We start from the raw sequence: 11,979 nt of genomic DNA, 5'->3' as shown, positions 1-11,979 counted from the left end.
CACGAACCCGTCTGTCCACACGCAGCGCAGCAGTTTACAAGGAACCACTGAATCATGGGAACCGGAGTGATAATGCGCACTTCTTTGTCGCCAAGGCAACCACAATACGTTTCTGGAGATGAAGTCATTTGTTACGCCGATCGTTGCCGTGGTTACAACCTAGAGAGGGCGCTGCGGAGGAGCGTTCTACGTAAAATGACGCAGGGCGGGGGCGTGCCCGCGGTGCGCGCTGCGCAAGGCTGCTTGTTGTTCCCGCAGAGAGGCGAGAAGATGGCGGCCGTGTCAAGCGGAGGTGCTGCTGGGTCCGCCGCGGCCGGGATTACGCAGTCTTCCCGACCGACCCACGCAGGCATGGGCTCCCAGAACCGAGCCCAGCCGTCCTCCGGGATCAGCCACTCCGGTCGTGCCAGCGCGGCCGCTGGGTGCATCGCCAATCCCGGCCACACTTCGGCCACCAGGCCCCCCCCGGCCCGAGTGGGCCACTACGAAATCGAGCGGACCATCGGCAAGGGAAATTTCGCGGTTGTTAAACTCGCCACGCACATCATCACCAAAGCGAAGGTAAGACGACGGACGTGCGAGCGCCGGAGGTGAACAATAACAAGTTGTCATTGTTGTATTTTAAGCCTTTTTCGAGCATGTACTCAGGGCGACGGTGGGGCCTTCAGGCTCCGGAGACACAGCGGCCAGCCCGCTGGAGTGACACCGCCGCTGCTCGGTGTAGTGGAGGGTGGAGGGGGGGGGGGGGTCCACCGTACGACACGGGACGGCACCTTTTTTTTTTTTTTTTTTTTTTTTTTTTTTTTTTAACCCACCGGATACCTAAATCGTTCACCATACGATCAATATGAATTCTCTAGTGGTGTTTTTGTGTGTTGTTGTTACATAAAGCTCAGGAAGGCCCGAGGTTGATGTTCATGTGTCAGAGGACGAAGATGAACAAGACACAGGACGAGGAGGTAGCCTAGCTCCGTGGCTAATTAGCTGTTTGTATCCATAATATTATTGAAGCAGATGATCAGGACAGAAGACTTAAAAACAAAAAAAACAAACAAAAAGTTGGAGGCACCCTGCTGAATAACTTCAACAGTAGTTTGAGACGACCACGCTGCTTATCGTATCGTATTTTAAGCGTTGCGAAAGTTTCGGCTGAAACTTTTGACAAAGCTGTGTTTCAGCTTCGCGGTGTCACGATGTCCTCGTCAATAGCTCGACGACATTTTAATGAGTTCTCCCGGACATGAAAACATTGACAAAATTAGTGGTTTCAAAACTTGCCACCGCAGTTTTCAGTTGTTTGTGTTTGTGTGTGGATGCTTTGACACGGAGTGGGCGCCATACTGGATGATTGGCACAGTTGACGAGCAGATACTATTATCAACAAATGACATTCATGCAAAAAAAAACAAAAAACAACAAGCTCATTCTCCATGACTGGATGTTGGCCACAAGTCAGGCCTGTGCTGTTATTATTATTATTTTTTTTTTTCTTTGATATGTCTGTTAGAAGTTTTAGATCTTGGAGGAAGTTTGGGGCATTAGACAAGGAAGGCAACACTTTTCAACTGTGTTGATCTATTAGAGCCTAATAGTTCAAGGCTTTATTTGCCTTTGAGCAGTCTTTTGTCACTAGCTTGGTGAGGTGCCCGAAAGACCCAAAACAAATAACAAATCAGAAAGCCTAATTTGGCGCATTTGACAACAAAGGCATAGATGCGATTCCTGGCTGGCATTCACTTTGATTTACAGCCTGTTGTGGAGCTTTTTCACAGCGTAGAGTGACGGTGGCGTCCCCTATTTGATGACACGACTGTTGTGATCAGTATGCACATCCCTTGCGATGGATGCCCAGTTGGACACGCAGACCGCATAGGGGATAAACTGAAGCCTACGCATACTGACTGCTTCTGCAATTCTCACCCTGAAGAAGAGCCTTTAATTCAGTCGGCATAAATAAAGGTGAGTAACGGCTGCTGAGTGTAGCTTTACCTCTGTGCTCTTGTTGACGTAAACACGCACGGGCCGACACGGATCATTTGGATGCTTTGTGCCACACAGCCATGAGAACCTTCCATTTGGTTTCGTGAAGCCAAAACAAACTTGGGTCAGTGAGCCATGGAGTGGTTTTCAACGCTGGAGAAGATGATGCATGAAGGACTTTAACTGTGTTGATTGGACTGCAGTTTAATTTAAAGTATGGGAGAGATGTTCTTAACCTCTTATATGAGCAATACAAAGACAGTAGCCATTGTGAGCGGTGTATGAAGCATCATTCTCTCTGTGTCTGTGTGTGTGTGTGTGAGCCTGTTTTTGCTGTGCGTCCGTCTGAGACTGAGAGACAGGCAGAGGACAAAATGACATAGACCGACAGAATGAAAGAGAGGCCTTGTTTGTCGTCTGTCGACGGTGGTCACAGACAGACCCCAGTCAGCTCATGATTTTCATCAACAAGGGTCCCCAGTTTCTCATGAATATCAGAAGAATAGAAGTGTGCTTTTACATGCCTGTGGATATCATGAATATGGATATTATGATCAGTCATCAGATGAAATGCCCTTGTTTCATGGTCTAGGTTTTATAACGATCCGATGAGAAATGCTGACTAGTCAAAAATAGCCAAACAACTCTGCCCGTTGTTAGATGGAGCTGGATGATATCCTGCAGTGCAGTCACACAGAAGAGGACCTGGATATTTATTCTCGGTAGCCAAAAAGCTCAGAAAGGGATGCTCCCTCTCTCTGCCTCATTTCCTCTGTCTTGTTTTGTTAAACCTAGAGGATTCAACAGACAAATAGTTTTTTTTTTCTCCAATACACTCGACCATTTCAACCGCGTCTTGCCAAGTGAGAGGCTGTTTGTGTGTTTGCTTACCAACAGAGACAGTCGTACAACATAAACCTTCAACAGCAGATAACTGGCTGTTGTAACAGTGAAAGGTTATCTCGAGCAGACAAAGACTTCAATGAAGTGGAAGTCAAAACAAAAGTTTGATGCTGCCACTCAGACGCTGCGGTTGAGGTTTGCTGGTATCTTGGTAAATGTTGGTGTCAGTGTGCAGGTTATCCATAAATGTTAGTGCTGATCATGACCCTTCAACAAGGGTTTTCAGTTTAATATGCACTCTGCTTGACAACATTAACTACTCGTTCTAGGGTAAGTCTTGTACTTATGAATCAATAAACTGGCCAAACATCATTGCTGTTGATATCTGTGGTTAAACTGAATTGTTGCAGCACTGTTCTGTCTTGAGCTTTGACTTAGTAAAACGAAAGTAGTAGCCTAGATAATCTTGCACAGTTATAACACAATCATTTGAATCGGCGCCAAGTACAGTGAAAACAGTCAACCCGTAAACATTCAAAGTAACCAACATGATATGAACATGTAATGTCCCATATTAGCAAATGACAGAAATTTAGAGATGTGATTCATTTTTTTTTTTTTTCCGGAACCAATCTTTACGTTTCACCAAATCAATCCATTGTTCATAAAATCTCAGAAAGTAAGGAGAAATGGACACAATTTATCCAAGTGATATCTTCAAAATCTTTGTCAGACCAACAGACCAAAGCAAATATATTTGCATTCATTAATATCAATAAAACTGAGATAAACAGCAGCTTCTCATATTTGGAAAGGCGAAGTTGGCAAATGTTTACCATTTTTCCTTAATAAACTACAAAAAAAAAACAGTTTAAAAACTATAAGATTAGAAATTGCTACCTTTTGAAGTGGGTGTCCATTCTTTGCTTTAACCCAGTCAAAGCCTGTATTGTTTATCTCCTTCAGTTATAGGTTGGCAGTAAGATTTCATGTTACAGACGTCATTAAAAATATGTTCTGATTTTATGAAATATGTTGAAACATGATGTAGAACTTGGACAGAGGCTGGTTAAAAAGTGTCACGCATAGATAGCCATGATGGTTGAAGAGGTATTTTATTCGGATTATGGAAGTTGTAGCCACACTGTTTGATTGGGTATTACTTAGGACAGTAGTCGCCTTACTTGAAATTATATGTCACATCTCAACCACAATAACAGGTGGGAAATTTGCACATCCTTGAGCTTATCCTTTCACTTATGACAGTCACCGTCAGCTGTTGTTGAAAACTTTTGTTGTTGTTGTCATAATTGATTAATTAGAATCAATGAAATATTTTATGATTCCTGCTCTGAAATTTGTAGAAATTGTTTTTCACTGCTAGTCATGTATAGTGAAACATCTTTGGTCCCAGTTGGTTTCTAGGTAAATGGTCCGAGCTGATATTCACTGACGATGACGATGATGATGCAAGGACATGTGATGCAACAACAGTGCTTCAGATATATGTTCCCAACAAATACTCCATTCACTTTATCTGCGGGACAGTAACAAAAAATCTTCACTCCTAGGTAATGAAATTTGTTTGTTAAAATTGCAAAAATAATAAAATTGCGCATCACAGTTCATAATAAGAGGAAACGGCAAACACTCTCATCCTGGTCCGTATCAAGCTGTAAGGAGCATTGTGCTGCTTGAATTTGATTTGCATGTTGTCTAATTTTGTAATCTCTTATTTATTTGTCAGCTTTTTATATTCAGTAATGTGTCTGTTTTCCTCCAGATGTTTGATAAGCTCTCTGAAATAGTGAATGTGCTGGACTGCCACTGAACGTTAGTGTATGTGCACGCTTGTGTGTAATATTCTGACAGAGTAGATGTGGCCAGTGCCTTTGTGTGACCTCCGTAAAGATCAAGTCAAGCCACACATTTGAAAAGGCTCCTGTGTTTTTGTTCCGACTGCGAGGTGAGCCGTGGGCACGACAGGACTGTAGCAGTTCAAAATCACAACTCTGTGCCATCATCTTCATCATCATCATCATCATCATCATCATCATCATCATCATCCACAGCACTGCTTGTTGCCAAGGCTCCTAGTTGGAGAAAGGTCGCTCCATTGAAGTCGTACTGGTTTCCATGGTTTCCATAGTGAGGATGGTAGTGCCAGACCTCCGCCACCAGTTTTGAATGGAAGTGACTTGCCTATGGCTGAGCTCATTGTTCGTCATGAAAACGATGTGTTTTATTATGTTATTTGTCTGGTGCCACCTCAGCCTCTTAGGCAGGCTCGGACCTTGACTTCTCTTAGTCGTTGAAATGATTGCTCGTGATTAGTTAATGGCGCCGTGTGGCATGTCCGGGCCTGTCTGTTTGTGGGGAAGCAGGCCTTTCCCCCTGCTCCTCTGTCCTCTTTCCTGTGCTCTCCCCTTTCCTCTCCAATGTTTTCGGTAAGAAAAGGACACGCAGGAGGAAGAGGGCAGGCAGGATGGCAAGCGTTAGGTAACAGGCCTAATGTACTGTGTAACAATTTCACTAACTCCCCCAGACACACTCACACACTGTTCTCAAACACACAGCAGCCCCTCTCTGCTTCTTAGAGACACACATACACATGCCCAAATGTGATTTCATTTGGGTGAGTAATATGACAAAGGCTGAGTTTCTGCTTGACTTCTCTTCCTGCCCTCTAGTCGTCTTCTGCTGCATCTCAGTAGTTTGAACCTACAGCCATCTGGCTTCAAAAGGGGAAGAACACGGACCAGACTTTATGTGCGTGTCTCTGCTGCGTGACATGATGGAGGGCAGTGCAGACTTCGTGTATATGATCCTATTATCACCCATGTCTCTTTTCTGGACTGATGCTAGCTGTGTGCACGTGTGTGTGTTTGAGTGTGTCAGACAGGCTAGCTGCTCAGCCTCTCTTTGTCTTTGAATTCATGGCTCAGTTAAGATGATAGCAGCTCTGCTCGTGCAAATTCTTCAATCCACAGACCCCAGTCATGACTGATTAGATAGACTTAGGTCTTTGATTGATTCTTGTTCTTTGAATGCATGTCTTCCTTGACATCCTTAAACTGGTCTTTCACTTTGGAACAGAGATGCAAATAATCTTTATTTATATCATTGAAATATCAAATTTACTCTTTAAATGTGGAAAAGCGATTGTAAAATAGCCATCACACACTTCCCAATGCCTGAAGTGGGCGTGCATAGAAAGAAGCAAGGAAGTTGCTGCTCTTAAACCGCCATCAGAATATTCAGCTCCATGTAGACATGGTGGCTATGTATGACAAAGACATAGCAACAAATCCCCACATTTCAAAAGCTGCTGCCGGCGGTCATTAACTTTTGAGCACAGGACATTTGGATGAAGTGACAAGGATTCATCGATTGAATCGAATTTTGGTCTGTGTTGAAGAATCTTGAAGATGTTGTTGTCGTTGTTGATTTGAAGAGGCTGAAAGGTAGAAGAAATATATGAAGACCAACTTAAGGTGGACAGTTTTATTTGCCAATGTGAAGTTCTAACTTGGTAGCATTTCTTAAAGAAGAGTCTGGATATTTGCCTGTCCTTGTTTTTGACCATATATAGGCATTATCTGCGCTGTTTTAAAGGCAGGGCCAAACTGGACCTGCTGGTTTCTTCTTTTTTCCATTGTAGAGATCGGGAATGTGGACCTTGCAAGTGTGATGGTGCGGCATGTGGCCACTGTTGTTAGGAGCGCGTATAATCACAATTACAGCTTCTGCCAAATAATTGTAATTTAGAAAAAAAAATAGATCAATTTAATGGTAACTATGTTCCAGTTATCATTAGGGAACACATGCATCTTGTTGTCGCTCGTTCATCCGTGCACCTGCCTCTCGAGAGGGTTGTGTTCATCCAAACTAGTCGCCAAACACTACCCGTGGCTCGGTCTGCATGTCCCTGAAAATGTTCTCATCACAAAGTGGGTGCCCTGCTACGCAAGAAGAGAAAGACAAATTGCAGAATTGACAGATGAATGTGTGATGTCCAGTCTCTCCACGCTGTAGCATGTCCCCAGTCTTGTACTTGCAGCTTAACACACTCCACTGAGTCATTTCCACACATAGACTCATACAAGTGCACAACACACAAGTAGAACCCCTCTTACAGGCGTTGTGCTGACTCATTGTACCATCACTGCACGTGCACTCACAAAGCACGACGTTGGAGCGCTGCATTCTGCGCTGACCTTATATATGACCTTGTGACTTTTATATGTGCACACGCTAAAGCCAGAACGTTAGTCAGCAGTTGTAGTGATCAGGTTCGCAGGCGGCCGTGGACGCGGGTGTCCGATCCAAACAAGTGTGTATTAGTGAGTTGAGCCCCCCCCCCCCCCCCCCCCCCCCCCCCACGTGCTGATATGGATTAAGCCTGAGCATTACACCTTGTGTTGGTTTTGTAATCTGTGTCTCCCGGGGATGAAGGTTAACCTTGTACATTATGTCGCCGCGCCGCATAAGAAGATGAGCATGCAAGACTTTTCTCCATCTTCCCACTGTTACAGCACCGACCCAGTTCTCAATTTAGAATCCTCGTTGAGTCACGGTTGGATGTTTTCAAAGTGTACGTTGGAGTCCTAAAGGATGCTGCTGGAAGGATAAATGAACATCATATAAAGAACTGTATTTAACTCTCTATAACACCTTTATATATATAATATTTTACTCCTATCAAAACTAAATCTGATTCTGAGCATTGGGCGTGTGACAAACAATGTTAGACCATTATATCAAATATATCTCACTATTGGATTGGGATAAAAAAAAAATTAAAAAAATACATTCATAGGATTATAGTTAAATATATTTTCATTGTCAATTATTCCATCATTTATATTTTATGTATATTTTGAATCTTAAGCTGACACAGAGTTGCCGATTTGTTATGTAACATGTGGATTATGTGTTTGTGTTGAATTTCATTGCATTATACTGAATGGTGCTTCAATGTTTTGTCTCCATTTACATCAGCGAGGGAACTGGTCTTCTAGCTCACAGCATGCTTAGTAGGACTGGTTGAATCCTCGGTCAGAGTCCCTTCAGTCGATTGAGGTTGCTCAGGTGGAGCAGTCAGCGTGCAGCTTGACGTCAGGTACATCAGCTCGCTTTATTAACACAAATAACGCATTTCTAGTCAGTTCGGCTCTCCTGCTGTCATCTCACCAAAACTAACTCTGTGCACCGGAGGAAACCGGAACAAGAGGAAAAACCAGAAGTGGCGGGGTTTGCGCAAAATGTGGCCTTCACGAAAACAATTTCTAAGGAAATGCTTTCTATCAATGGAAGTGATTACATATTACTGTATGCTCCAGAACATGTTTACACACACGTCAAGTTGTAAGAGACCGCCCTTTGTTTTTGTGAATACGGTAGGCCTGTGTTGAATCGACACGACTTAAACGTCATCTAAAGCTCTTATTTTGACAGCTGATGTAATCGTTGTTTCTATATTACAGTAATACAGACTGTTCTGTAAAGCTGCGGCACTTTTATGATTTACTTTTGTAACTTTTAGCCTCATGGTTCTCTAAGTTCAAAAAATAAATAAATGAAAAAGATGTGGACTAGAATATTTCTGTGATGTGCAGCATGATTGTTGTCACATGAAGTGATTACATATTTATTCCTTTATCAGGTAGTGCTTTAAAAAAAAAATATTTCAGAACTTGCAACTTTTGCTAATTCCCGCAATTTTACGCAAAAAAAAACCGCACTTAAAACTCAGTAAATTACATCGACATTTTTGAGAAAACTCCCCCGCAAAATCAAGCATTTTCGATGGCAACAATCAGAAAAATACTCTGCGAAATCCTGGCGGGACTGACTTTAGTCTCTCAGAAAAGGTTCTTAAGATGTGCTGACGGACCCCGTTGCAATTCACAAGTGCTTTTCGTCGTTCCGCTCGGCTACACCAACAAAAAGCTGTCCGTCATTTAAATATTGGGATGACATCACTCATTTTCACACAGCCTCTCCAGGGTTCACAGGGTTGCACACTAGAAGTGTCCAAAAAGTTGAGAAACAAATGTAACGGGGAGAGAACAGACAGGACTACGAGGCCCAGCGCCTCCCCCACCTCGGCACAGCTGCTGAATCACAGCATGAAGTGGGTGCAACTGTTGGATCGTCCGTTTTTGGAAAGTTCCAGATAACGGGTGGCGTGGATGCCCAACTTTTCACCGTCAGAAAGGTGGAGGGGGACTTGGGTTCGGAAGCTATCCGCCCACCCGACATGCGGCTTTAATGCAGTTATTTTAGCTGATGCAATTTAATGAAATATTCCGAATATTTTCAAGAATCATGGATTGGGTGCCACGTGATGCTTCGATACAGAGACACACAACATTAGACGGCGCGACGGCTTTTCAGACCGGTGCTGCAAGTAGAGGCATTTTTACTGGCAGGTGTTTACCAGTGAGAAAACATTTCCTTGTCACAGAACAACAACACCGACAACAAACTCCTGCGCATAACGGTGGGCGAGTTGGACAATAAAAAGAAAAAGGTCTCACGGAGTTGTACACTACTGCAGATATGTTCTGGTCGGTGTCGATGCAGCTTTGTGTACCTGAGCCAACCATTTCTGTCCCATGTCCATGTTAGTGTTTACCATGTTTAAGCGCGAGGACATTTAAGTGTTGCTGTGTTATTAGCTTATCTGTAAGTCCCTAACAAGCTCCAAGTAATCCCGGTCATACTAACCTCGTTGCGCCAGGGGAATTGTTGTTGTGCACTTGGAGATCACCTGAAACCGGTGTAATAATTGATCCAGTCAGAACGTCATAGTGTTGAGAGCGAGGAACTTGAAAGACGACATTGGCGACTTTTAGAGCTCCTCTCCAGGTGTTTGCTTTGCGCCTGTACTGCCGGGTTTCCCTTGGTGCATTCAAGTTTCTACGTTTCTATGAAATATGATATTAAGCTTGGGAGATAAAATGAGCAGAGCACTACACAAACGGCAAAGGACAATATGGGATTCGATTGTCCCATTGTAGGTTTTCTTGGCAGTAATTACTCGAAGAAACATGTTATTATGGAGCAAAATATTTACGTACTTGATTTGAACTGGGTGTAGTTTAAAAAAAGTTTAATTGATGGCCACACTTAAAAAATTAAGTACATTTAAAAGTAGACAAACTACAGCAGATAAATGTTAAATAAGATTGATAATACATAAGGTGTAAACATCTAAAATGGCACCAACTTAACAGAAACCTGACTAATGAGGAACTGGTACATGTTTAAAACATGCATCTTGTGCACTTTATGTTTAGGGGGAAGGAAGCCAACAAAATTTAGCTCCAGCTTGTGGTTTGTGGTGATGGTGACACCAAACACCCACAAGTGGATTGTTTTTCACCTTTTCAATTGCCCATTACATTCATAAAGGTTTTGTTTATGATAACTATTTTATTTTAAGCGCTTGTTTTGTTGCCGTCCCCCACACTATTATGTCATTTTGTGTGTGTGTGTGTGTGTGTGTGTGTGTGTGTGTGTGTGTGTGTGTGTGTGTGTGTGTGTGTGTGTGTCTTTACAGTAAAGGGTCCACACTCCTATACTGGGCACCAGCTGCTCTGACATGGTGTTGTGTTGAGGTCACCGTCTTGTGATCGGTGAGACTACGTGACACTTCATCTCGTTGCAGCCGGCCACTCTGCAGCGTGTGCATGTTAACCTGGATCTTTTGATGGACAGAGTCATGGGAAATGCTTTAAAGTAGATTGAAAACTCTAAAATACACATATTCTAGTCCCAACTCATTTACTGACCTTCTCTGGAACTGAAGCAGGAAACTTGACATTTCAAGACATGAACATGTCACATGTTTCTTAATTTACAGTGTGCAGTTCACCAGCGAGCATCGCCACCACCGATCTTGCTCGGCTGGGTTGTAGGTCCCGTCTCTGTGGTAGGAGAAACACGGCAGTTGAGGGACTAACATGTAAAACATTAGGCTGTTTGCAGCTCCGCAGCGCCACTGACGTCCACCGCTCTTCCTTTTATGTCTTTGAACAGTCTTCCTATCTAAAGGTGTCACAGTCAGATGTACTGAACATCAAACCTCTGTGTAATTATAATTGTAGCCCAGTTTCCCCATTTTCACCAGGTCTCAGCGCCCCTGAAGAGAGCACACTGTGCATGCGAAGATGTCGGCATCCGTTTGAGTGTGGGAGTGTTTGTGTGATCCAGATGTCCTGTTGGTACCCTCCAGAAGATGCAGAGGGGAGCAATTACGTCAACAAAACTGGATAACTGCCAGTTCCAAGAATAGATTTATACGGCTTAAAATACTCCCTGGATACATACACTGCTAAACATACACGATGAGGGTTGGTGTCTTTTTCATTTGGGGATGGTCACTGTTTTTATATTAGGCTGTTTTTAATATTTCAGCAACCATTACGAGCAGAAGAATAACGGCGTTTGGCGGTTAACAACATATTATACATACGCGCATACTTTTCTTTATTAAGACACCCACTGGATGCATCGTCACTTTATTCAAACTATACAAAGCTCATCCACCAAAATTTGACCGTTCACTAATATATTGTGCTAAACACCAGTTTTTTTGTAGACTGAGATCATTTTTTGTAAATTATTACAGAGAAATGATGACGTATGTTTTCCACAGTTTCCACAATAGCTTTGAAGGGAAAGTGCACACGCACGCGCGCACGCACACACACACACACACACACACACACACACACACACACACACACACACACACAGAGCTGGATTAATGCCACTGTTTCTGCCCTGTGCTCTCAGGAGCCCTCTGTTCGCTCTTCCTTACTTCCCCTTCCTGTCTGTAACAGGAAGTTGGCCTTGTCGGCCTTCAGTTGGCTTCATCTTCTTCATATCTGTTACAAGGAAAATGTGAGCTCGGGATGACACTCCACAGAATTTGACGCACGAGATGTTGTGTGTGTGTGTTTTAATGCTACAATGCTTTCCATTTTTGTCTGTCCTCTTCGCTCATCTATTTTTGGCAGGAGCTGTGTTTAGGGGCATCCCCATTAGCTTCGCTTGATTAAGTCATTAAAGTCGTCTACCCATTCCAAAGTGGCAGAGCAAAGCTCCTGTCACACACCATCACAGTGCACACTGCTGGAGCTATTG

The 11,979-nt window shown here is 43.3% G+C and overlaps 1 protein-coding gene across 4 annotated transcripts in view; it reads left to right on the top strand.

Annotated features, from left to right (window-relative positions):
* Positions 1-238: 238 nt before the first annotated feature.
* Positions 239-11,979, top strand: part of sik3 (SIK family kinase 3) — a 37,933-nt gene continuing 26,192 nt past the window's right edge. For 3 of the 4 annotated variants that reach the window (XM_069147572.1, XM_069147573.1, XM_069147571.1), the window contains exon 1: positions 248-561. In XM_069147572.1, coding sequence (XP_069003673.1) covers positions 271-561 — 291 coding nt within the window. In that variant the 5' untranslated portion in view covers positions 248-270. Of the gene's footprint in view, positions 562-11,979 lie in introns of all 4 variants that reach the window. The other variant, XM_069147574.1, reaches the window with a different exon arrangement.

This window comes from Embiotoca jacksoni, unplaced genomic scaffold, assembly GCF_022577435.1.
Source record: "Embiotoca jacksoni isolate LCO1_2020_lvr unplaced genomic scaffold, fEmbJac1.0.p SCAF_14, whole genome shotgun sequence".
NCBI classification, from domain to species: Eukaryota; Metazoa; Chordata; class Actinopteri; family Embiotocidae; genus Embiotoca; species Embiotoca jacksoni.
Note: the sequence above shows the minus strand (reverse complement) of the source record. Positions and strands in the feature narration are given on the sequence as shown.